The sequence below is a fragment of the Fukomys damarensis genome, unplaced genomic scaffold (assembly GCF_012274545.1).
Source record: "Fukomys damarensis isolate Sample0158 unplaced genomic scaffold, DMR_v1.0_HiC HiC_scaffold_25, whole genome shotgun sequence".
In the NCBI taxonomy this organism is placed as follows: domain Eukaryota; kingdom Metazoa; phylum Chordata; class Mammalia; order Rodentia; family Bathyergidae; genus Fukomys; species Fukomys damarensis.
This window is the reverse complement of record NW_022900937.1, coordinates 32,623,976-32,649,432: the sequence shown is the minus strand read 5'-3', so window position 1 is coordinate 32,649,432 and position 25,457 is coordinate 32,623,976. Positions and strand designations below refer to the sequence as shown.

Here is a 25,457-nt window from a genome sequence, read left to right as displayed (position 1 = left end):
TTGGCTTTTGAGACAGGGCCTCGCTATGTACTTCAGACTGGACTTGAATTCACTATGTAACTCAGGCTGTCCTGGAACTTGCAGTGACCCTCCTGCCTCAGCCTCCCAAGTTCTGGCATTACAGGGGTGCGTCCCTACACCCAGCTGTTTTGTGTTTTGAGAAAGAGTCTTGCTATAGAGTTCAGGCTGGCCTTGAACTCACTATGTAGCCCCTCAAACTTAACAGCAATCCTCCTGCCTCATTCTCCAGAGTGCTAGAATTATAGGCATGCACCACTGCACCCATCTTCCTTGGAAATATTTGAGACATGTCCCTCTAGTCTTGTTTATGCAATAAGTTTACTCTGTAAAACTTGTTTTACAAACTAAAAGGTCAGTCTGAGTCTGAGCCCTCAAAGTTACGAGGTTTGGCTGGGCTTATGTTGCCAAGCAAGCTGTACTTGAATGTTTATTGTCTCTCACATTTTTGTGTTTGGAGTTTTTCCACGCAAATTCTGGTGAAAGTTGTGGTGGTTTTCCTTCTCCTGAGTTTAAGTGGATATAGGGAGGACTGATGAGGGCTCACTCGGTCGCAAATCTCAGCAAAGCTGGCAGACAGCTTTGCTTTCTAGAGACTTAAAAGTTTTGTTATTTTTGTTGCTTTAATATTTCAGGGCTGTTTTTGTAAATTAATGGACACAGGCTTTTCCTCTCCCTCAGATTTAATCATTCTCACTTGGCCTGACCAAGTTTAATCTTGGTATCTATGAACACAGGCCATCATAAGGAGGGTGTGTCTTTGAGTAGGGAGGGAATTGCTCTTCCTCTCGGGGTTTTAATTAAAACCCCCTCTGCTGCCAGTGCAGCCCATCGCACGTCACCTCTAATCTCTCCTTGACAACTAGGCAAGCAGCAGTGTTTACACGCTATCCTGACTCGGTATAAACCCTGCTTCCCTCCCGTAGCAGGGCAGAAGACCCCGTGGCGGCGTGTTTTACCAGACTTCCTACAGTGTGCGTTGCGATTGGGAAGGCTGTGTCCACACAGACAGGGAGGGCACTTGTCTGAGTTGCCGTGCGGCAGTGCTCCTGCCCCCCACATTGACGTAGACCACTGCTTCCAGGATGGAGCCACAGTGGTGCACTGTCACCTGCAGGGTGGTGATCAGAGGCCAGAGAGGCAGGCAGGTTGATATCTCAGGCTGATTCCCAGAGTCCTCGCCCAGCATCAGCCCCCAGCTGGCTTCTGAACTGAGGTTCCAGCCAGTTCCTACCTCTTTGGATAGCTTTTCCCTGAGTCCACTTCCTGCCACCCTGAGCAGTTACCCAGCAACCTCCCAGTACCCCATCAGTCCTCCCCTCTGCCTCAGGAACACTGTCTGTGGCATGGTGTCGTGCTCTGCAGCAGGCACTGGGATGTGCTGACGAAGTAAACATCAGCTCTTTGCTGGGCACACACCTGTAATCCCAGCACTTAGGAAGCTGAGGTGGAAAGATCACTGTGAGCTTGGGGCTACATTGGGCTACATAGTGAGTTCAAGGCCCATCTGAACTACATAATGAGACTGTCTTGGGTAAAAAGAAATTTTAACTCTTGAATCTGTTCTTATCAACTCCTTTCTACAACATGTCAGAAAATAATGCTTGTTTGTTTTAAACAGACATTTTTAAGTTTTTGGATCCTAGCAACATTAAACAGAAAACCCAGGCATGGTGGTACATGCTTGTAATCCTAACATTCTGGAAGGCCGAGGCAGGAGGATCACAAGTTTGAGCTCAGCTTGGACAGTTTAGCACGATTTTGTCTCAGAAAAGAGCTAGGTGTGTACCCCAGTAGGAAGGCCCTGAGTTCCGTTTTTCAGTACTGCAGCAGACACACACACAGGAAGTAGAGTTCCCACGTGCCCTGTTTGTGGGCACCCTTGTCTGTGGGCACCCTTCCTGCTGTCCTTGTCTCCCACAAAGGGACATTTGTTATCATGGATGGGCCTACAGCAGCAGGTAGTTGTGGCCTGAGGTTCATACTTTTCACCATTCTGCGTGTTTGGACACAATACAATGGTGTAATTTTAACACCTTTTTGGGCTGGTTATGTATGTAGCTCAGCAGCATAGCACCTGCCTGGCAAGTGTGTTCCATCCCCCACCCCACCCCAAAACCCCAAAATAAAACCACCTTTTAATATTGTAACTACTCTGAAAAAATCTGGTGATCAACTTGTTTAAAATTGTCAGCACTGATCACATGTTCTAATAAAACAACCACTGTTGTGTCAGAGCTAGGATGTCGGATGCTAGTGTTGGAAGCAGATCTCAGAGGTGATCTGGGAAGGCTAAGTCCCCACCATACTGCATGATAAGCCACCAGGTGCTTTGTGGCAGATACCCATGATCAGCGCTGTTACTGAGCTCTGCAATGCCAGGCACCGGGCTGGGTGCTTCCCTGTCGTTCCTAACGTGGTTGGCATGGCAGCCCTGTGATTGGCATCACTCTGCCAGTTTACAGATGTTCACCTAAGAGTTGAGCCCTTAGCCCCTGTGCTCCTCCAGGTATAGTGGGGTTCCGAAGACATTTTATTCTCTTTTGTGTAAGAAGTCTTCAGGTTTCATGAGTCCTTGAACAAACACTGTTTGAGTGCCTACTGTGTATAGGCATTGTAAGCGCCATATACTGCTTGTGTGTGATAGCTGGTCTGTAAATATTCACTGAACACTAAATATTTGAGGGTCTGTTTAATCGGTCAGCCTTGCAAAGCTAGGTATTGTTACTACCAGTTTCTGGAAGAGAAACCTGAACAATGGGAAGGATTAGGAAGACACCTACCTCAGCTGTCAGATTTGTGTCTGGGTCTTTCCAAAAATCAGGACTGGGCCGACCCCTCCCAACCACCTGTGCCTGCAGTCCTGTGACTTGGTGTGGTCACCTTGCCACCCTTTCCCTCTGGGGGGATGGGACGCAGGGCACTGAGACATGTGAGCTGTCTGTCGAAGTCCCTGCTCTTTACCATGGAGTGCTGCCTGGCAGATGCTGTGACCAGGGCCACCTGCTTCAGGTGGATGAGACAGGAGAAGAGCTGGTATTTTGTAGCTGCTGACAAAACTGCTGTGCGTTGCTATTTGAAAGTAGTGCTTCACCCTGAGCAGAGGATTTGTGCCCCTGAGCAACCTGGGGGACCTGACGGTACAGTAAGGGGTTCTGGGGCTCACCTGTAGTTGTAGTGTCTAAGCACAAGCGTGTTTTAATTGGCATATTCTCTGTATTTTAGGCTTTGGATGTGGACCGGATGGTTCTTTACAAAATGAAGAAATCGGTGAAAGCAATAAACATCTCTGGGCTGGGTGAGTACGGTTCCTGCCCCAGGGTTTCTGTGCAGGGACAGCACATTTAAAGTCCTGATGCATAACAGTGTTCACCACTAGCCAATTAACAAACTTGGACAGCAGCAGCGAGCTGCGATGTCTCATTCCAGAAGTGGGTTTCATTTGCCCACCGGCCAATTCAGGAACAGGCCTCCCTCCTGCCTTCCTGTGTAAACCTGCTTTGTCAGACTGGCTGCTCCTGCCTCTAAGGTTTGGTCTGTGCTGAGAATCACACTAGAATTCTCTTTCCATTTCTCTCTTTTCCAGTTCTTGCCTTGGGGAGAAAATGAATGAATATACAGGCATTACCAACTAGTCAGAGTAAATGTATGTGTAATATTTATGAATCTGTATTTGATCTAGACTTAGAGATTTGCATAAGAAAAACTCATGCAACTTTCAACTTAAAGATGACAGGCTGCGTATATATGGCAGGTCATATCTGCATGACAGATGTTTTTAAAATGATGATTGTGTATTGCAAACATGTACTATTAAAAAAAAAAAGATTTAAAAATAAATGAGATAGGTCATGAGAGCCAGTGGTTGTAGGAGCAATCCAGGTGGCCAAATGATAAAAATCCTAATTTCAAATCTGGGGGCAAAAAAGTTATCAAGAAACTATAGATCCACTGAGAAGCAAGATGGGGGCCCTGGGACACTGGTGGATCATAGAGAAAAAGGGCAGCTTGTGGGAGCACACCCTGCTCAGGGCCAGGTGTAGCTGGGGTGGCTGAGGGTGGCCCCTAGTATCCCTGTCCTGTCCTCTGCACTCTGTGGGGCCTCACTGTAGCCATGGGAACTGGAGTAGGAGGACAGGGAATGTCCTGGTAGTGGTGAGGTCAGCATGACATGGACCCCACTCACAGCAGTGGGAGCATAAAGTCACAAGGCTCTTGGGTGCCCAGCCAGTGGCCTTTCTGAAGCTCCACATGTCCAGTAGGCTGGCCATCCGCCTGACCTTGGGGGTCTCCTATTGTGGTCATCTTGTACCCATCTGTCATGGCATGCCAGGTTTGAGTTATTATTGGGCCATTAGTCTGACTTTTTAAAAAAACCAGATTCCTGGTCCTGAAATCTTTATTTTAAAACATGTGTTGTCTCCTTCCAAAGAGTCACCTGAAGAAACCCTATACTTTTCCTGTGATGTTGCTGACATCATTTGCACAGTATTTTAGAAACTCTTTTTCTAGAACTGCTTTTTGTAGCACATCTTTTGAATATATTTAGTAGGAGAGTCTAAGGACAGATTAAATTGTCAAAAATAAATGGGGCACATTCAATTAGGGATTAAGGTGCTGGCTACCACAGTTGGCTAGGTGCATTGAGGCTGCTCCAAGGGCCCTCATCTCACAGAGAATCCCTGTTGTGTTCAGAGCATTAAGAGTATTTGACCTTCTAAGGCAACGTTTGTTTAGGGAGAACATTTTATGTAGGATTGAAAGAAAAGTGATAATGATTTAGCATTTATACCTCATCCTGCCCCCTACTTTTTCTGATCTCTTCATCCCTGTTTTCCTCGAGACCGGGACTGCCCCTGGCTGTTGCAGACTGGCCCTGTCTGCCCTCGCACTGCACCCCATCTGACTGCTCCTGCTTAGTGAACTCATTCTGACTGACATCTGTGTCTGTGGGTAGCCACACCCTGGGCTGCAAACTCTCCCCTGCTCCAGTCACCTGGGCAGGACGCGCCTGTCCTTCCCCACCTTTCTTGAGACTTGGTACAGGGCCAGCTTTACTTGGCTCTCACCTGGGTTCCTTTCCTATTGCTTCTGTAATGAGTTACCACACAGTGAGTGGTTTCAAGTGACACAAATTTATCTTTTAGTTCTGCAGGTGAGAATTGCTGTGTGTGTCTCACTGGGTTGAAATCAAAGCCTTGTCAGAGATGCTTCCTGCCAGCACTTGGAGAAGCCATTTCCTTCACTTTTCCGGGTTCCGGGTCCACCTGCATCCTTGCCTCTTGGCCATTTACCTCTGTAGAGCCAGCAGGTGGCCAGTGAGTCTTTCTTATACTCCATCACTGTGACAGTCAGCTCAGGGTGCTGTGACAGAATAACAGACTGGTGGCTCAGACGATGGTGTTCTCACAGGTCTGGAGGCTAGGAAGGCCCTCCTGGCCCCAAGACAGCTGCTCCCCTGCTGTGTCCCTGCACAGTAGTGAGAGAAGAAGCTGGCTGGCTGAGGTCTGTCCACAGAAGGGCACCCTTTCCCATCATGAAGGTCCCACCCTCAGGACCTCATCTGAACCCCAACAGCTCTCAGAGGCTCCTCCCAGTGCTACCACACTGAGGGTGTGTGCTTCAGTATTTGAGTTTGGGGAGACAGAGTTCACTCTCAAAGCAGACAGTGATTCTTCTGCCTCCCTCTTCCATAGTCAAGCATCCAGTTTATCATATGGTACCCCTCAGATTATCCAGGATAATCTCCCCAGCACAGATCCAGTTGTAGAGATCCCTTGTAGAGTAGATAGCCACAGTTTCCAGGGATTGGGACAGAAATATCCTTACGGGCAGTGGGACATTGTTATACCTAATGCACTTGTAAACACTTCCAGTTTTCAGAGCTGTCACTTTGACTCTTCCCTTCACTCCCATAATAAAGGGCTCCCAATATACAGACACTGGGTTCACTGCTTACTGTTCTCCAGGAGTTTATGTCTGTTGATCTTTGTCCTTGATTTGCTGCAAGACCTTGAGATTAAGGACCATTTCTAGGACACAGAATTGTAGGACACAGTGAGTTTTGTGAGTTTAAGAAGAGATTAAGAAGAAGCCTGGATTAAAAGCTAGCAGTGCTACTCAAGAATTCAGTAATTTAGGAATCTTTCTGAGCCTCAGTTTCCTCATATGTAAAACGGGATTACTAATGCTGGAGCTTGTAGGATTCTTAGTCAGAATTCCCCGAGAGACCATGAACAAGAGGCATGAGGGGTTCTGGGCATGGATGTAATTGCGCTTTTACTTCCTGTGCATTCCTTGTAGCGGTTGGCACAGAGCAAGCAGATTTCCATAGATGGCCAATAAATTCTCTTATACATTGTAGTGCTTCTGCTGCAGGTTCTTGGTGTGTGAGAGGTAAGCCGAAAATTTTATATACGAGCCATGTGTGTTAGGGCAGATCATATATTCCACCATGTGAGGATTTCTAAACTGGGGGATTTGAGCAGAGCAGGAGCCAGCACACTGATGAGCCACCGATGTTTTTATGACTGCGAGCTAAGAATGGTTTTTAGCATGCTCCCTCACACTTAGCACAATAGCCTAAATGTTCTTCTTACCCATCAAAACCTTAATATTTACTGACTGTTTTTTTAGGAAACAGTTTGCCAATCCCTGCTGTACAACAGTGGTCCTGAAACTTCAGCGTGAGTTCAGTGAGCGGGGAGGGTGTCTTGTGTAAACAGTGGCTGGACCACACCCTCCAAGCTCCTGGCCCACAAGTCTGGGATGCAGCCTGAGCATTTGCTCATTCAGCAGGTGCCCAGGGGCTGGAGCTGGTCTTAGGAAGCTGCTTTCCTGCTTTGAACACAGCACTGGGCCAAAAGGGCATGAGTGTGTCCTACCTATATGCTAAGCAGTAGTCTCCTTACACAAATCAAGCAAGTTGTTCAAAGGATGACACTCTGCCTCGTGAGTTTCTGGAAGGTCTTATGAACAAGTCCACAAAAGCACATATTGTGATGATGTGTTAAGAAACTATTCCTATAGTAATTTTCCCAGCCTGATGGACAAGTCTCTAGCCCCTTAAATAAAAAACCCAGTTCATATACATTTAAAACTCTCACTAGTCTATGGGCTGGGGATTTAGCTCAGTAGTTCCACCTCCTGCCTCTCAAGTGCAAGTTTCTGAGTTCGTTCCCTAGTACAAAAAAACCCAAAAAAACTCTTACTAGTTTAAAATTTCCCAAACTGTCTCAGCCCAGTGGTGTTTTCTCCCACTGGTAAGATGAAGCTAACTTTTTTCATATGTGTTTGACATGTCAGTGGTTGGAAAATTCATCTTGACCAAGGAGGAAGTAGCAAAAGACTTTCACTTTGACTTCTATAGGATTACTGTATTTTGAAGGCTTGGGGTGCATTCTTACTGAGAGTGATGTGCTCTCTCTACCTTCAGTTTGAATGGTGTAGTGAAATTGCCACATCCTTGAAATGAAAACTACAAATACTAATTTTTCATCAAACCCTTACTGTCTTCCACTTTTAGAAGAAAACAGGAGCTCACAATTTTGTGTGTCTGTGTGATGTTTCTTGTTACTTTCAACTGGTAATTAGGATGTAGTATTGTTTCATTTTTCTTTTTGAGACACGGTCTCACTGTGTAGCTCAGACTGGCCTTGAGCTTGTGATTCTCCTGCTTCGGCCACCCATGAGCTGGGATCACAGGCATGCACCAGCCCATCCTGCAGGGTATTTTAATAAAGTAAGCTTAACGTTAATACTGAGAACTGCTTGTAGTGTAGATACCATGTAATTAGAGTAGGACAGTTCAAAGGAATATATCCAGTTATTTAGGAAGTGAAGTGTTATTGTACTATACCTGGCACAGCTTTCTCTGTGTTATATGAGGTAATAACTAAGTCAGGGTCATCCTTACTTTGTGCTTGGCCAAGGATGCAATGATGCTGGTGCTCTGCTCCCCTGCCACGGCACTGAAAACGGGCCCACAGTTTTTGGAAAGCAGTTTGTCATTATGTATCGAAGAAAATAAAAATCTCTGTATGGAAGGGTGTCTGCACAACACTGTCCATTGTGTGTGGCCTTCCTCTCACAGCAAAAACTGAAAGCCTCCTGTTGCAGAACTAGGGTCTGCTACTCAAGAGTTGTGGTTATATAACAACATGAAGGAAAATTCTTAGGATGCGCTCTTCAGGCAGCAGAAATCAGGCTACAAAACAGATGTACCGATTTCTATGATAAAAGAAATGGCAGATTATAAATGATGATAAAAAGTATATCTGTGCTGACATTTGTAAATGTGATGGTAGAATACTAAAAGTGATGGCGATGCAAATATAATACTCATGGAATATTTGTTATAAGCCAAACACTATGCTAAAAGTTACATAAATTTAACCACACAATGGCACTGTGAGGTGGGTCCTGTCCCTTGGCAGCTCAGAGACACAGTACCAGTTTGCTCAGGTTATGTGGCCAGCAGACTGAGCCCCTGCAACCCTGAACCAGGTGTGCCCCCTGCTCCTCTTGGCCTTGGAGGCCCTGGTGGTGCCGGGCAGGACACAAGTGAGGTGCTCCATCCTTTGGGGAACAACCCAAGGAGGGTTTGGTTGATCCTAAGTTCAGAATGAGCCAGCACATGACATCTGTGCTAAAGGCAAAACACAGGTAACCTCAGTGACACCTGAAAGTCCTTGTCCCATTGAACAGTCTTAGTGCCTGTTTTAGTTACTTCCCACATTGCTGGGACAAAACACTGAAGACCCACATTTTAGAGGAGAGCTTTATTTTGGCTCACATTTCAGTCCATAGCTATCTGGCTCCAAGGCAGGGTGGCATGGTTCAGGGGCCTAGTAAAGGAATATTCTCAACCTTTTGGCTAAGATCAAGTGTCAAGGAGAACTGCTCACCGCATGGTAACAGGAAGTAGAGCTGGAAGGGAGGAGCTGGGAGGGGAGATGAACCATTCCAGGCCACGCCCCCAGGAACTCTCCTTCCACCAGGCCCTGCCTTCTAGCGGCTGTCGGCTCTATGGCATCATTGTCCAATCATATTTGGAAGGTCTCCACCTTTTTGGCCCTTGAGGTTTTGAGGCAACCTCTAGCTGTGAACCATAACTTTGCCAGAGGAATCTCGTCATAAGAGGACCTCTGAAGGACCTGGGACTTTGGGTTTTGAAGGCTGGGAAAAAGGCATGTTTGAAGGGCTCTCTCTGCCCTGAGGAGGGCAAGCATAATACTTGTTCCTCTTGAGGGTGATTTCACCAGAATTTTTGACTCCAGTATGAGAGACCAGTAGCAGGTTGAGTAGCCCAGAGGTGAGCTGGTTGTGGGAAGGTTCCAGCAGTGGGTTGGTGGCCCCTGCCCCCGAGAAGGAAGTAGAGGAAGTCATAGACAGGAAAACTTGGCAAGTGTCACCATTTCTGAGCCTTTGAGCATCTAGCTCTCCCCTCAACAGTTAAGAAGGTGACTTGTGGTATCTGATCAGCAGTGATCAGCATATTTATTTATTATGGAAGAATAGTGGATCTGAAGGAATTCCAAAGCTGTGACTCAAAGGCTAACATCAGCATGAATCACACCAGGGTTCTCTGTGCTGATTTGGGAGGAGACTAAGGCTCACCTGGACCAGGGTGTCCTCACTTGATGCGCTGGGTCTATGGACAGGCTTATGTGGCATGTGAATCCCAAAAATGCTTTGCAAGAAAAGGCACCTGGAGAGATCATACAGAGTATTCTTCTAATGGTCCCTGGTGGATATTATCACCTGGTTCACTCTTTACCTTTTTTTTGAAGCACTGGCCAAATTATTCAGCAGATACCTCAGAAACTATTTCCTCATCTGTGAGATCCAGCAGAGTTGTTGTGAAGATGAAAGATTATTTCTCTAATTCACTTAACTTCATGGTCTCAAGGTGCAACCATTTTCCTATAAATGACTCAGATTTCTCCTTTATGGCAGAGTATACTCTTAGGTATAAATACCACACTTTATCTACTCATCTGTTGATGTAACCTCAACAAGTATAAATATATAAACTCAAAAGTATAAATTTTAGCAGGGTGTGGTGGCACTCACCTGTAATCCCAGCACTCGGGAGGCTGAGGCAGGAGGATCGCTGTGAGTTCGAGACCAGCCTGGGCTGCATAGTGAGTTCCAGGTCAGTCTCAACTACATAGTGAGACCCTGTCTCAAACCCGCCCCCCCAAAAAAAAGTATAAATAATTTTTAAACAAAATGATAGATAATGGGAAATAGGGAGATAGTTTTTGGATATATAGGAAGAGGATCCACAGAAATGGGAGGGATGGGGAGGAGAGGGGAAGGAGAGTCAAAGAATTAAAATATGTTAAGTACATGTACCTAGTCCGAAGGTGAAGGTAAACGTTATGTACTGCAAAGATGTGCTAATAAAGATCGTTTCTCTGCCTATGTAACCTCCACATCATAAGTGGTGGCAGCTATGCGAGGAGACTTCAGAAACCAGGACTTTCCGGAGCTACTGACTAGCCCAAGGGATGAGGAGGGCTTGTCGGATGGCAGGGGTCAATCTTTCTCCTTGAGGGAGAGGGTGACGTCTTCCTAAGTCTTCACTGGTACACCCCAGAAGTAATGGGAATTGTGTCCCGGGTGTGGTGCGGTACCAGGCTGAAGGCAGCTTGTAGTGGAAGATGCACGTGCTGTGCTGTGATTGATGGCTGCTTCGCCTGCGTGAGCTCTTCCACCATCCACGGGCCTGCTGCGACTTGATATAATGTTCCAGTCACTTGTAGTCGACTCCCCTACAGGCTTTAGCTTTGAACCCCAGCTCCCTGGTTGGTCTCAGCATCTCTGGGATGGGAGCAGCCCCAAGGGGCAGCTGGTAGCTCTGCTTCTTCTCATCCTCTACTAGAATCTGCAGGCATAGATTCCAAGCAGCCTCCCCTGTCCCCAGCCGCTTCCCTTTCTTTCAAAGTGCTGGGTCCCTACCCAGGGTGCTTGGTAGCTGGAAGGTTGTTCACGTACACCTTGCAGAGTTGCATTGGCAGGTTCTGAACTTCATTCCTTGTTGTCGCCTCCAGTGCCATCTTTCTGAATGTGGATTTTGTGTCCACCCCTGCTCTGGGCTGGAAGTAACAAGTGAAAGGTGTGCGGTAGGGTTGGAGGCAGTTGAAAGTAGCCTAGCTGTTGGGCTTCCTGTCCTGGGCAGTGCCATGTTGGTGGCTGAAGGTGGGCTGGCTGTGCCCTTACCCCCTTGAGTTTTTAACAACACAATGTTGGTGGCTTCCTGCCTGTGCCCTGACTGACTTGGACACATGAGTGCCTGCCATGTATGTAGGTACAGGCCATTGAAGAGCAGTAGAGGGGCTCACTTTCCCTTTCTGATCCAACCATTTTTACTTAGGCCGTGTCCGCTAGGCCTTCTCCTTGATACCTAATTTTTAAATAACAGAAGCAAGTAAACTGAGACACAAACAAGAAAACCTAACCCTTGCCTCTAAACCCAGCATGTGCATGTTCTTGCTGGTTTCACGATAGAATTAGTTCATCTTTTGAATAGATGGGTGGGTTTCATGCAGTGCAGTGTGAAGCACTGGGCATTATGGGGACAACCAGAAGGCCCTGGATCTGGGCTGGGCCTGGTGTGCTCTCTATAGAGCTCATTTCCCAGAGTCCTCCAAAGAGAGACCTTGGGCTCTTAATTAGAAAGATAGATTTGAAAACCAGGGGGAGGTGAAAGAGTGGCTCTTCTTGGGAGAATGGCTTTCACATTCTGTAAATAAAAGTGGTAGACCCAGTTTGGGTTCTTGCCAGAAACTTTTATTTTCAAGCTGTTTATTTTAGGTCGCTTTTCCAAGTTTATATTTGGCAAAAGACACGCAAGTGCACTCAATGACTTCTGTTTGCTGATAGGAAAATCTCTGACTTTGGGTGATGTGGGGCAGGCAGTTACCAGCTTTCGGGAGGGTCTGCTGTTCCTCCAACAGGTGCCACGCTGGGTGTCCTGGGAAAACACTCAGGGCAAGGCTTGTGAGCTTCAGCGAGATGCCTCATGTTCATTTACAAGATGAGACATATGGGTAGAAACCCACAACTTGACTGGTGTGAAGAGATCTCTACTGACCTAACCAGGGATGGCATGAACATTAGAAAATAATAACAGTGGGTGCTGTGGATCACAGAGCTTTACATATAAACCACTGGGATAAAAGTAATAGTGACAGTGACGAGCCAGAAAACTGACCACTGTGAGGTTGCTGGGGTTCAACACATTGCTTTGCAGATTTGTTAAAAAAAATACTTTTTTTTTGGTTGGTTGATCCTGGGAAGTGCCTCACGAGGTGTTAAATCCCCACCCCTTTGTTTAATTTTTGTTTTGAGACAAGGCTTTGGTGTGCTGCCTAAGCTGGCTTTGAGCTTGCTGTGTTCCTACCTCAGCCTCCCAAGTAGCTGCGATTGCAGGTGTGTACTACCATGCCTTGCCTGGGAAGGAATTTTTGAAAAGAGAAAAAAGTGAACTTAATCGAGTAGTCAAGTATTCTAGGGAGGAGCACAGAAAGCAGTTCGTAGGGTTCTCTGTCATTTCTTGGTGCTGGAAAGGGAAGCCAGATTGTCTGCCTGTTTGGCTGGTGGCCAGCAGCCCCCTCCCCCTCATTCTCCAGGGCTGGAGCGTCCTGCTGGTGCACAGGGGCTTGTGGGATCTCGGGTGGTCACATGCTAAATCGGATGACAACAGCTACCTCTTAGCGATCCCAGGTTAAACAAAACTAAAGACTCCTCAGCCCCACAAAGGCACTTACTGTATGCGCTCACTTAGCACACACTGAGGCCCCAGCACCATTCTGAAGGGCACCATGAGATTCCCTGAAAATCATCAGCTTTTCTCCTGCCCTGCTCTGTTTATTGATTTATTTTTTGGAGGCAGGGTTTTGCTGGCCTTGAACTCACTGTGTAGCCCGGGATGGTCTTGAACTCACAGTGACCTCCTGCCTCAGTCTCCTGCATGCTGAGATTACATGTGTGCACCACCACACCTGGCTTCCTTGCCCATATCCTTCAGCACTGTGGAGGAGGGGCCACTGACCTCCCTTCTGGCGTCCCTGGGAAGCCTTGGACCCACAGAGCTGCAAGCTGGGGCTGAATCCGAGGCCTGGAGTTTGCCTTCTTGCTTCTCCCACCCTGTGGCAGCTGCTGTGAACGGCTCTGAGTTTAAACCACACTGGGGCTATGGAGTCCTGACTACCAACTTTGAGATAGTGAAAAGATAGCGTGTGGCATGGAAGGACTTGCCCTTCACCGTTAACCACTCACTCTAGGGTTATAAATAGAAATAGAAGGGATTATTGATCTGTCTGTGAACTAGAATTTAAAAATCTAAAAATTGAGTACTTTTGGTTTTGAGCAGGTAAACAGTTTTTAGCTATGAAACACAGCATGACTGAGGAGGAGACATTTGGGTTTGAGGCCCTGCTCTGCCACTCTGGCTCTCTTTTTCCCTTGGGCAGGCTGTTTGATCTCTACAAGCCTCAGCTTCCTGTTGGCATCATGAGGAAGAATGCATGTCTTGAAATTTGGAAAAAATGCACACAGTTTGCACTCCCTACACATGTCACCTATGGCTGCTGTAACCGCAGATACTGCTGCTGTTGTGCACTGAGGGCCCTGACTGTGTTTATGTTGCTGATGATGAAGGCCCAGCAATGTGAGCTTGACTTCAAGCAGCCAAGTTGTCAGAGGGCCCCTCCTTGATGCCGCATGCTTTGGAATGGTGTTCACACGTGCATCTATGTGCTTGCGTGTTTCTGTCTCTTCCTTTGCTCCATGTAACCTCAGAATTGCGTTTACTTAGCCAGGCACAGTGGGGCTCTTCTGTAATCTCAGTACTCTGGGAGCCTGAAGCAGGAGAATTGAGACTTTGAGCTGTTCCAGACAACTTAATGACTTATCAGAACCTGTCTCAAAATAAAAAAATTAAAAAGGGGTGGGGATGTAGCTCAATACAAAGGCTCTTTCTCAGTAGTGAAAAAAATAAAAGAGGGGGTGGGGATTGGAAATCACTTAATTTGTTTAGAATCCTTAGGCCCCTTTCTTGACTGTTTTAAGAAGGACAGAGACTTGACCATGAATCTGATTTTTTTCCTGTGTTTGCTAGATCCACATTAGAATGCTCGAAGGCCCCAGATGCCCTGGTGGGACAGGTGAACAGGCCATTTATGGGACATAGGATTGGCTCAGGCTCCAGGGCTGTGGTCCCCTTGTTGTCCCAATCTTTGGGACTAAGTGTTGGCATTGGCTTTGGCAGATGGCGGTTTTAGTTCTCTAAAGAAGAGTTTGGGGGCTGCAGAGGACACTCAAAATCTGTTCCTCTGTGAGGGAGCTACACACGAGGCCATCTCTACCTGGTGGCATTCACATCCAAGTGGGCCTGCATGACTGCTTGCCCTGATTGAAATGATGAAAATGGAAGGCTCAGGAATCCATGCAAAAGAACATTGTTTTATTATGGCCTGGCTGGTTTCATTTGAACAAGCCTTCTCTGGTGGAGAGGGAATTATTTTCAGCTGCAATAATTTTATCAGAATCGCTGCACTCCCTTGTCCTTGTTTCTGACTCAGTTCTGAAAGGGACTCTAGCTTGTATGGTAAAGATCTGCAGATCATCCTGAGGTCCAAGAGGGATTGAGAGCCATGGAGCTCAGAGTCCAGATTTTCAACCTTGAGGTGCTGCCCTGAGGCCTAAGGACATTGGGGGTGACATCAGGCAGATGACAGTTTGCTTTTCCTGTTCAGCCAATGTGTGCTTCAGGTTATATGGGGGGACAAATACAAATGCAGCTTGGCCCCTCTCCTCCAAGCGTTTGCAGATAGTTCAGGGTAACACGGAAGCAGAATGGAGGAGAGGCACCAGAGAGGATCCCAGAGCACAGGCAGAGTCTCAGGATCCTGAAGGAGTTGAGCAGGGAGATCGATGGCCAGGGAGGGTGACCTAAGCAGGGGACGATGCTGAGCAGAAGTACAAGCAGGCCTTTGTTGCCTGCTCCAGGTTCCAGAGACTACCACTGTCCTTTAGGCCACAGCAAGTGTCTTCACCCGTGGGCTAAGGAAGGAGCCGAGTCTGTGGCCAAGGAGGGGTGTTGGGAGGTGCAAGAGGGTGCGGTCCCCTCGGTGTCAGACCGTTGGCCTTGGTGGGACTTTTTCCTCCAGGTCACCACACTACTTCCTTGGGACCTGTCACCAGCACAGCAGGCTGCTGTTGGGATAGCTTGTCCTGCAGCTTAACGCTCCCTGATTTTTGTCCTGCCAGTATGTTGGGTTTTATTCACAACTGGGAGGCACCTGGTGGGGATGGGGACAGGGTTGGGGATGGGGATGGAGCACTCGGTTTGCTAAAAGCTCTTCCGCTTGCTTTTGCAGCGCACGTGGAAAATGAGGAGCAGTACACCCAGGCCCTGGAGAAGTTTGGTGGCAACTGTGTGTGCAGAGATGACCCAGATTTAGGGAGTGCGTTCCTGAAGTTCTCCGTGTTCACCAAGGAGTTGACAGCGCTGTTCAAAAATCTGGTCAGTGTCGTGTGTGTGTGTGTGTGTGTGTGTGTGTGTGTGTTCACATGTGTGTGTGCAGTTAGTTATACCACACAAGACACTTCTGTCACTGCCTTTCTTGGGAGAGAATAAATAGTTTGTTTAATAAACTAGGAAAACATTTCACAGCTCCCGTGGACCCTATTTTTTGTATACATGGTATTGATTTGGAATAAAGTGGAAAGTTGTAATCTTTGCTCTAACAGGACTTTTAAAATTCAGCTTGGCATTTTAAATATGCCCAGCTGCAGGACAGAACGGGTAGACTCATTCATCTTCATAAGGGCCTCTGGAGCTCCGGTTTTTAATAGTTTCTAAAGTGTGTGGAATAGTCTTTGTTGCTGGTAATTACAGCAGGCATTCATAATGATAATATTTAATAAATATGTTCCAGACCCGTCTTACACAGCCAGGTAACCTATCATCAAAGCACAGAAATTACCGTGAATATTTAAGGGCCTTTTGTGTTTCCAAATATAGAGCCTAAAAAAGCAGAGCTGGAAGGAATGTCTCAACTTTTTGGGCAAGTGGAAGTGCAGGCTTGGTAACGGGGGTGGTGAGGTGAGGGGTGAGTAGGTGAATTGAGCCTTTCTTGAGCTTGGCAGCCCTGTATCGTCCTCACTGTGGGAACAGAATTCTGAAGATGTAGGCAGCCAAGAGCCGTTCATGACCCTGCCCGGGTGGTTTCTTCCTGGAGCATTGCTCCAGCATCTTTCCTGTTTTTCTTCCCTGGCTTCTCCTAAAGGTCACAGAAGACTGGGTTGGGAGCTCAATAATGCTCTCTCTGTAGGTCACAAACAGCAGCGTCTTTTTCATGTCTTCATGTTTTCATGTTAGTGAGCTCATAACAAGTGAAAAAACAGCTTGTCATTCTTGAGCTGGTAGTGGTGGTGGTGGTGGGTTTGTGAGTCTGACCTTAGAAGGGCACAAACCAGGGAACATAATATGTGAGTTAATAATGGGAAGGACAGAGTAAGATCATTAAGGCTCTTCGTCTTTCTCTCTAACTTCACATGGTAAAAATAAAAAGCTGTCACTGTGCTTAAGTTTTTTACTTAGGTGAATTTGAAATCTCTTGGCTGTGATCAAGGTCATTTCTCTCTGTCTCTGCCCCAAAGACTGGGGCTGCCTTTGTGCTGAGTAGCAGAGCCCTCTCAGCCCCTAAGTTCTGGCAGACATGCATTGTAGGGGTTCATCACTGAGTCAGAAGAGACTGGAGGATTTATTTTTCCAAAACGGAGAAGCTGCATGGTCCCAGAGCAGAGTTCTGTGGAGGGTAACATGGCAATGTTTTCTGGTAAAAATCTCCCAGCCCCTTCCATGCATGCACAGTGGCCCCTCAGCTTTCTGGTTGCTGGGACACAATACCTAATCACCCACAACTTCAAGAAGGAGGAGAGAGCAGAGGATTTAGCTCAGTGGGTCTGCCGCCGCCTGCCTTGCAAATGCAAGGTCCCAAGTTCAATTGTGGTACAAAAAAACAAAGAAGGAGGAGAGGTTTAATTTGGCTCATGGTTTCAGGGAATTCAGTCCATGATCCACTGGCTCCTGGGCAGAAACATCATGGCAGAGGAGTGTGACATCAGAAAGATGCTTAGTTCATGGCGGCTAGGAAGTGGAGCAGGGGAACAGTGCTAGAGAGGAAGAAGCCAGGGAGCAGACAGAGATCTTATGGTCGCCCTCTGTGATGCACCCAGAAGTGTGCCACACCTATCTCCCCTGGTGAATCCCAAAGCCAGTCACGTTGACCCTCCACCCTGACCACCACAGCTTCTGAGTGAGTACTTCCCACTTCAGCATACGTGGATGGTATCCAGAGCAGAAGAAACCAAAGTAAGCAGAAAAGGAGTTAGCGGAAATGGCAATGCAAAGAGCAGAGGAAGACATTAAAGAAACTGTACTTAATCTCTCAGAAAAATTAGAACAGGCACTATGTCAGAGGATGGTGGACTATGGATGGTTGGTTGTTAAAGAAGGTGGGGGAGGAGGACTACTAATGTAAGAAAATGTAAAACCAGAGATCCAACAAGAAGAGTTGGAGTAGAAAAAAATCTCTTTGGAAACAGATTAAAACGAAAACGAAAAGGATAGGTAGGAAACACAAAAAATGAGAGTAATCCCCAAGGCCTAGCATGGGGCCGACGGGTATTTTCGAAAGAGGACAGAGTGTGGGGGGGTATTGAGGGTGTAGCACATAGCTGGCCTGTGCCTCCAGGTGGAGGGCGCCCAGGTGCCCAGAGCAATGAGGGAGGAGGCCTACCCCAGGGCAGCTTGACAGGAAGTCACCACACATCCCCAAAGCTCCAGAGAGCACACGGTCCAGATTTAAAACAGTGCTGGGCTTCTGAACAGCATCACTGGGCTCTAAGGTGTGGAACAGCACTGTTGATGTCCCACAGAAATAGCTCCCCCTGGACTCAGACCCAGCACATTGAGCAGAAGCATAGAATTGAAGATATTCTCACACACATAAAGCTTGAAAAACTTCAGTCTTGTGTGTCCTCTCTCCCAAACTCCTTCAGGATGTGCTTTAGCAAAATGAAGGGGGAAGCCAAGAAAGAAGAATGGAGAATTGGGAGCTCCTGTCCACTGCAGAGGGGCGGCAGTGAAAGGGCATCCCAGTAGGGTGGCAGAGGGCGTCCCGGCAGGGCTGCCGAACAGAAGCCCAGAGAGCAGCCTGCCTGGGCAGCTGGGAAAGGCCGTGCCCTGGCACTCCCCCCGCCCCGCCGACAGCTAGCTTTGTGTCTTTGTGCTCCCTGGACTTACTTATCTGTGAAATGGAGATCATGCTTGACTTGATTTTGTGTGTTGCTCTTACACATTTTATTTAGTACTTGTCAGAGTCCTAAGATGAGTCAGTGTTATCCCTGCTTTATAGATTGGATAACCGAGGTCCTTGAGGGCGTGAGGAGCTTGCATTTCTCTGGGGAGCTAGGGTCCTCTGGTGTGGCCTCCCAGAGTAGAAGGGCCTACCAACTTGTACTCAATTACCTACAAAGGCAGCTGCATGCTTAAAGCAGCCCCTCTTTTCTTTTCTTTTTAATATTTTCTGCAAAAGTAGAATGCAGGGAGGACCTGGATGTCATAACTGGCACATTGCTCCTCATGCCATGGTTTCACTACTTGCAGGACTTCAGAGCTCACTGCTGATCTGAGCTGCTCCCCCACTTGCCTCAGGGAAGAGACAGCTCAGAGGTCATGTTGTGGTGAGGACCAAGGACGTCATCTCAGGGACTGCAGGAGGTTCAGGGGACCTCCTTAAGTGAGGGATTGAGTTGGGATTCAGATCCAGGCTGTATAGTTCCAAACCTGTGGTGTTTCCGCTGTGACATTTAAAGGAGCCAAGGCCCGTTGTCAGATCCTTGGAGAAGAAAAACACTGAACAGAAGGGAAGGCAGTGCAGGAGAGAGAGGCAAGCGGGTTCCTCATCGTCTCATCTTCTGAGCAGGGCCAGTGTGGCTGGGAACCGGGGTGTCATCCATTAGTCTTTTAGATCTGTGAACTTAGCTTTGAGTACCTGTGCATTGCTTTCATTTCGGCTTTTACTTTTTGGAGTTGGAGTTCTTGATCCTGTTTTCCAGTGAAGATCAAAAAGAGAAAATTCCTATTTGAGCCCAAATCAGCATCCATCAGGCCTGCTGCTGCCACCCATGCTGGTGTGGAAGCTGTCCGCCCTAGGAATGCCAAGCAGTGGCTTCAGAGAAGCTGGCCCGAGGCTGAGCTGCTTCCAGGAGGATTCTCCTTTTTTGGTATTTTGTGTACCTTTCTCACTCCCATTTTTGGTCATATCTGTCCTAGCTCACATTTTCAGAGCTTTTCCTTTGTTTTCCCTTAAGCATTTAACAAACATTTCATTTCTGTAGGGATAAGATTCTTAATTCCACCTCTTGTCCAGAGAGAATAACTCCCACCTGCCCACTTCGAGGCCTGAAAGGATGTTGATGAAGCAGTTGGAATACGCGCAGAATGCCAACTTAGCGTAAAGGAAGGTATTCTTCCTCACCTTTAGAAAATAAGAGTTTCCCCTGTAGTCACACGGGCTACAGAGAGAAACCAGGCAGCTCCAGAACTGTAACTTGTATGACATTAAACAGTCATAACGTGGCATTTTAAGTTCTTTTCCTCTTCCCAGATGGATGTGTGAATCTGGAGGGATTTTGCAGGCACTTTTTGTGGTGAGCAGTGGCTGGCTAGGGATGGGCTGAGCAGAGGACGGATTCCTGAAAGGTTCGTGCAGGTCAGTGGTTTCTGTTGGACTCGTGATCCATGGAGGAGACTGGCATCAGCTAGAAGCAGAGGACAGCGGTGCTGGGCTGAGAACTTTCAGGTCACACACTGAAGAGGAGCCTGAGCGTCCACCACCAGGCAGTGTGTTCCTGAGTCACCAGGGTTAGAAGACAGCCAGAGAGGAAAGGAAGCTAGCAAAGTTCTGTTGGAGAGCAGCAGCTCATGGCCTTGTAGTCAGATGGGCCTGGCGGGAGGGGCCCCCCTCACCTGGCCGGTCTTCCCCACTATCCAGCTTCCGCAGATCACGAGCTGATCCCCCACATTGATGCAGCTGCCTCGTCCCTTCATGTGGAGATCTTATACTAGAAGCTTCATCCCAGTGCCCCCATTGTCTTTCTTTTTAACTTTTTTATTGAGAGTGGCTTATGTCTTAAACATGTTCTAATCACTTTTACTAAATAGGGACACTGGTCCAACTCCACCTTTTGGGGAGAAGACTTAATCCTTTTTGGCATCAGCTCATGAACTATGCAGAAGTCTAGAGAAACCTCCAGCAGTTTGTGTGTTTGGGAGTATCTGTCCCTAGGCTTTGAATCACCAGTTACCTGCTTTTTAATATTCTGACTCTTTCCTGCTGGCTGATATGTTTATCCCTGTCAGTACTTACCTCTGATGCTGGGAACTGGCAAACGAGATGATGTGGCTTGCTGGCCTTTTGGCAAATTAGAAGTCCACAGGGTTTGTGTGAAGAGGGCTTGAGGGCTAGGGCCTCTCTAGGGGGCAGAGCCCACAGTTTGGGTCTGGAATGTCGCCCAAAATCCAGCACGTCAAAGGCTTGGTCACCAGCCCAGGGTGCTGTCACCTTTAGGAGCTGTGGCCTGAGGGGAGGGAGTTAGGCATGGCCTTGCAGGGGATCTCTGCCTCCTGGCCATCATGCAGGAGCAGCTCTGCTGCACCACATTCTGCCCACTACAATGTTCTTTGTGCAGGCTCCAAGCAACTACAGGGAAGCACTGAAACTATGAGCCAGAATAAAGCTTTCCTCCTTATAAGTTCCTTATCTCAAGTATTTGTCCCCAAGACAAGGAAGCCAGCTACCACGCAGGTGGTCCTCCTGCCAGTTACTTTGGACATCTAAACACATCCGCCTCTTGGAAAGCTGGCAGCTCCTAGTCTCAGACTCGTGAGATTTCAGTGTGTGAGCTGGTCTGTACTTGCCAGTCCCCTGCCAAAAATGAGAGCATGTTCTTAATTTTACGGAAACAATGAAAAACAGTAGGGCTGCTATCAGACCCTGATCTGAGGTGCAGCACACCACCTGATTACTATGTTTAAATTGTACTTTGATACTGTTTTTTTGGGGGGGGAAGCTGTGCTACCTCATTATCCCAATGATCCTTGGATAGCTAGAGGTCCCAGAAAGTAGGAGAGGATGGAAAGTGAGGCCTGGAGCACAAGGAGGGGGAGTTGCAGAGACCAGGCCTGGGCAGCAGTGGCTGGGTGCAATCCACACTCTGGTGCTACCCGTGCAGTGCCAGAACTGCTGCTGGGGGTTTTACTAGAATGCACCATGTTCTGCTGGCCGCCGATGGCCTTTGGGATCCTGCGCTGCAACCTCTAAAACCAGGAGCAGTGATTCTGTACCCCAGGCCTTGAAGTCCCTGGAGTGGAGGTGGGTGGGGGCGTCCTATGGACTGTTCCAAGATGAACTCGGGTTCATGCACACAGCAAGAGCACAAGACTTGAAAACAAACATCTTCAGAACTTCTTGATTGGGTTAGGCCCCCACATTAGAAAATCTTAACTTGAAAGGACCATGAATCAAAATAGGGCTTGTTTCTGTTTTTGTCATCATGTGCTTTCTCAATTGCTGGCCGTTCAAAGGTCAACTGCCTCAATGTGGGGATCTCTTAACTCTCTGTGCCAAAACCTGGAGAAGATGTGTGGGAGGCTGGAGCAGAGGGGAGGGAGGGAGGGAGGTGGGTTCTAGGAGGGCAGCCCTCTGGGCCGTGTGCTGGGAGGCTGAGGTGACTTTGCCCTGACTTTCTTGTAAAGGCACAGTCCAAATTGCCACAGCAGAAAGAGGAACATCGGGCAGCAGCTAGAGACAGCAGCTCTTCATTATTCTGGGGAAAGGAACAAGAAGGAGAAAGCTGTGGAGGGGAGTGTGTTCAGGGTGAAAAAGACTTGAGTATATTTCTGGGGCTCAGAGAGGGAGCTGGTGGCCGAAGAAGTTAATGTACGGAAGAGAGGGGCCCTGCAGACTGTGTCCCTTTGTCTCTTGTGGGTGTTGTGCTCAGCGGGGAGTCCAGCCCTGCCTTTGCAGGGAGCCTTCAGCAAATCTGTAGACATCAGTTCAAGGCCTGGTGTCTTGATGTGCATGCCCCTTTCTTTGAGAACTTTCAGCTGTTTATTAATCATTACTTAAAATCTAGAACTTGGTGGTTCACATCAGAACCTGTGCATTCCACGATTAATCTGCAAAGCATGAAGGCATAATTTGGTTGGCACCCAGAGACCCAGGCTTCACACCCACAGCATTGCTGGAGTCTCCTGGGGACCTTCGTAATTCAGGCTGTCCCGGACCTGGTGAAAGAGATCTGAGTTGGATAAGAGCCCTAGGTGTGACGCAGGCGCCCCAAAGCCTGAGGAATCTCAATCCAGAGCAGACTGCCAGCAGCCACAGTGGCCCCTTGGAACCTGTTAGATGCAGGCTCCTGGACCTCTGCTGGACCTGAAGTGTGTGAGCCACACCTGTGTGCTTGCCTCTTGCACTTCTGAATCCCACATCTGGGGTGGGTGGGGCCCAGAATTGTGTGGCTCAGACATTCCCCTGGAATGCTGCCCCAGCTGGCCAGAGCCACACCGTGAGAACCACAGCTCTGGAGATGCCCAGTCAGGAGCTTCGGGGCACTGACATGTTGGGTAAGGTCTGGCTGATGCCAGGTTCTTAGGCTGTGCATTTGAAAAGTTGCTTTTGTTCTTGGTTGGTGATTTACTAACCCCTCAGGTCCCGTGGGTGCAGAAGTTGGGGACTGTGCCATGCTAGGTTGCTTGGTGCTGCCCCTGTGTCTCCCGCCCAGCCTTCAACTGTGCTCCTGGCAGGAGGGCTGAAGCGTGCAGTGTGATCATTTATTCAAGTGGGGAAGGGACAGAGCTCAGTATTTTCTCAACACTTAATACCGGAAAGATCAAAGCAGTGTGATTGCCAGAGAATGGCATTAAAAGCAGAAATGAGGTCAGCAGTTTCCCCACTTTTTTCTGGTGTGAAAGTTGCCAGTGTGTTTTTGGCAGCTGGTTGGTTTTGATCTTTAGTTTGTGTTAAACCATCAGGATCAGCCTGGGCTTCCCCCTCTCCTTTTTAATTAAACAAACTATCAGAGCGGCTCTGGTGCGAGAGGGACAGGACAGAGCGCATTTTCATGAGGACCCTCTGCAAACGTGCGTAGGCAGGACGGTGAGGTGCGTGCATGCTCCTGGGCTGCCCTGCACTAAGGCAGCATGTAGAAGGCCCAGCGGAAGCCTCTCACACCACTAATGGAAGTGGCCCTGAGAGTTTCCTCGTGTGCGTACCGCAGCTAGAAGGAAAGTGGGGCAGAGACAGCACCCCTGTGTCAGCTTCCATCTTCGTCAGCCTGTTGTGCTGTGAGGGCCAGGGGGCTTTCATCCATTTCCACAGAGAGCTGGGCGTGGTGGCCCACACCTGAAATCAGCACTCTGGGAGGCTGAGCAGCAGGGTCACATGTTCAAGCCAAGGTGGGGCGAATCAGTGACCTAATGAGAGCCTGTCTCAAAATAAAAAGCAAAAAGGACTGGGATGCAGCTCAATGTGAAGGCCCTGGGCTCAGTCCCCAGTGCTGCTGAGGAGGAGAACTGAACTGGAGTTGGGAAGAGCTCTGGCTTCAGAATTCTCAGACAAGCTCTGCTCCTCCTCAGTTGTGTAATTTGAGGGCAAAATGGATTACTTAACCCTCTGTTTTCCTGTCTCTAAAATAGAGGGGGGGGGTCAACCACTGCTTCTCAGCATTGTGTGAAGGCTGAATGAGATTAAATGGCCCTGCTCCATTTGGTGACTAACTCAGGCCATTTTACCAAGTTTCTCGTGCTTTTCCACAAAGTTTGTTTGCCGAGTTTCTATTCTTTGAAGTAAGCATCCTTGGGAAAGAAGACGGAACGCAGAGCACTGTGCTCTGAGCCTGAGCACACTCTTGCCCCAGGACCTTGGTGTTAGCAGTTCCCTGTGCCGAGGGTGTTTCCCACTATTCTCCCAGGGCCTTTGTGCCCTGTTCCAGTGTCACCTTATGAGAAGTGGTACTGACCACTGCTTGAAAGGGCCCCCATGCCCATACTGTTGGCAGCAGCCCTGTAACTGGGAACAGCCCGATAGCCCCTCTGCTGGACAGACAGACATGTCCTGAGATGGCCATACCCTGGAGCAGTCCTCAGCAGTGAAAGGGAAGGAGCACACTGTCAGTGCGTGCAACCACCCGACAAATTACGGAGTCAGAGTAGTTGTGAAGGAAGCCAGACCAAAAGGAGTGTATGCTGTATGATTCCATCTCTGTGAAATTCTGGGAAATTCGGACTTTTCAGTGGTTACCTGGGGTCTGGCGTGGGGTTGAGGAGCTTTGTGGGTGATGAGTATGCTCACTGACTAGATCTTGGCTTTCTTTTTTGAGACAGGGTCTCGCTGTGTAGCTCAGGCTGGCCTTGAACTCATTGTGATCTCCCAGGTGCTGGGATCATAGGTGTATGCCACCATGCCCCACTCATTGTGTGGATTTTGGAGTGGTTTCATGGTTGTATCAGTATGTCATGACTTTAAACCCGTGCAGTTTATTGGATGTCAACTGACATCTCAACAAAGCTGCTAAAGATTTTTTTCAAAGCCATTTGCTAAAAATCTTGATGTCCGATAGATCTTTTGCACTGGTGAAGATGGTCTGTGTCTGTGCAGTGTGACAAGCCACAGGTAGCTGGAGAAAGGTGGCCGGTGCAACTGAGGAACTGTAGTTTGATCCTTGCAAGCATGAAGAGGCTCAGGGTGTTGGTGTCCATCCTGCTGGACAGCCTGCCACGCAACCTGTCGCCACCGCCTCACCCAGTGGTCCCAGGTCTCAGGCCAGCACCTGCAGGTGACGGCATGCCTCCAGCACTGGACGGCTGCCGTGGGCTTCCACGTTCTCACTGACACTGACCCCTCCACTGGGCAAGCCGTCACTCACACTATAGGTGTCGTCCTCTGCCCGAGGTGAACAGGTTCTTCGAAGCCTGGGCTTCCCTGTTTAACTCCGTGCTGCAGCAGCTTCTGCTCACGTTAACCAGAAAAATTTCAGAGCGTTGTCTTTTCTGCCTCTGAGTGCCACACAAATCAGGCATCTAAAATGAACTACGTGGCACAGATGCACTTCTGGTGCATAGTACGGTGCCCCAGTGATCTGTGTGAGGAAAGCCAGAGGGCTTGCCCTGGGAGTCCTGCTCTTTTCTAGATTCGTGAGGTGGAGCTGGATACTGCCCAGTAACTTCTGGCTGATTCTTGAATCTAGAGAGCTGCGCGAGGATCCTGGGTTCAGGCGTCCAGACTGACCATGGGACAAGGTCATGAAGCAGTGCAGAGTCGCTGGGTGCCCAGGTTGGAGACACACAGCACCTTTGC

General features: G+C 48.3%; 1 protein-coding gene across 5 annotated transcripts in view; it reads left to right on the top strand.

Annotated features, from left to right (window-relative positions):
* The window catches only part of Asap2 (ArfGAP with SH3 domain, ankyrin repeat and PH domain 2), a 120,358-nt gene that overhangs the window by 33,087 nt on the left and 61,814 nt on the right, over positions 1-25,457 (top strand). For all 5 annotated transcript variants that reach the window (XM_010629083.1, XM_019208167.2, XM_019208168.2 and 2 more), the window contains exons 2-3: positions 3,244-3,316; positions 15,408-15,553. In XM_010629083.1, the coding sequence (XP_010627385.1) occupies positions 3,262-3,316; positions 15,408-15,553 (201 nt within the window). In that variant the 5' untranslated portion in view covers positions 3,244-3,261. The remainder of the gene's footprint in view (positions 1-3,243; positions 3,317-15,407; positions 15,554-25,457) is intronic.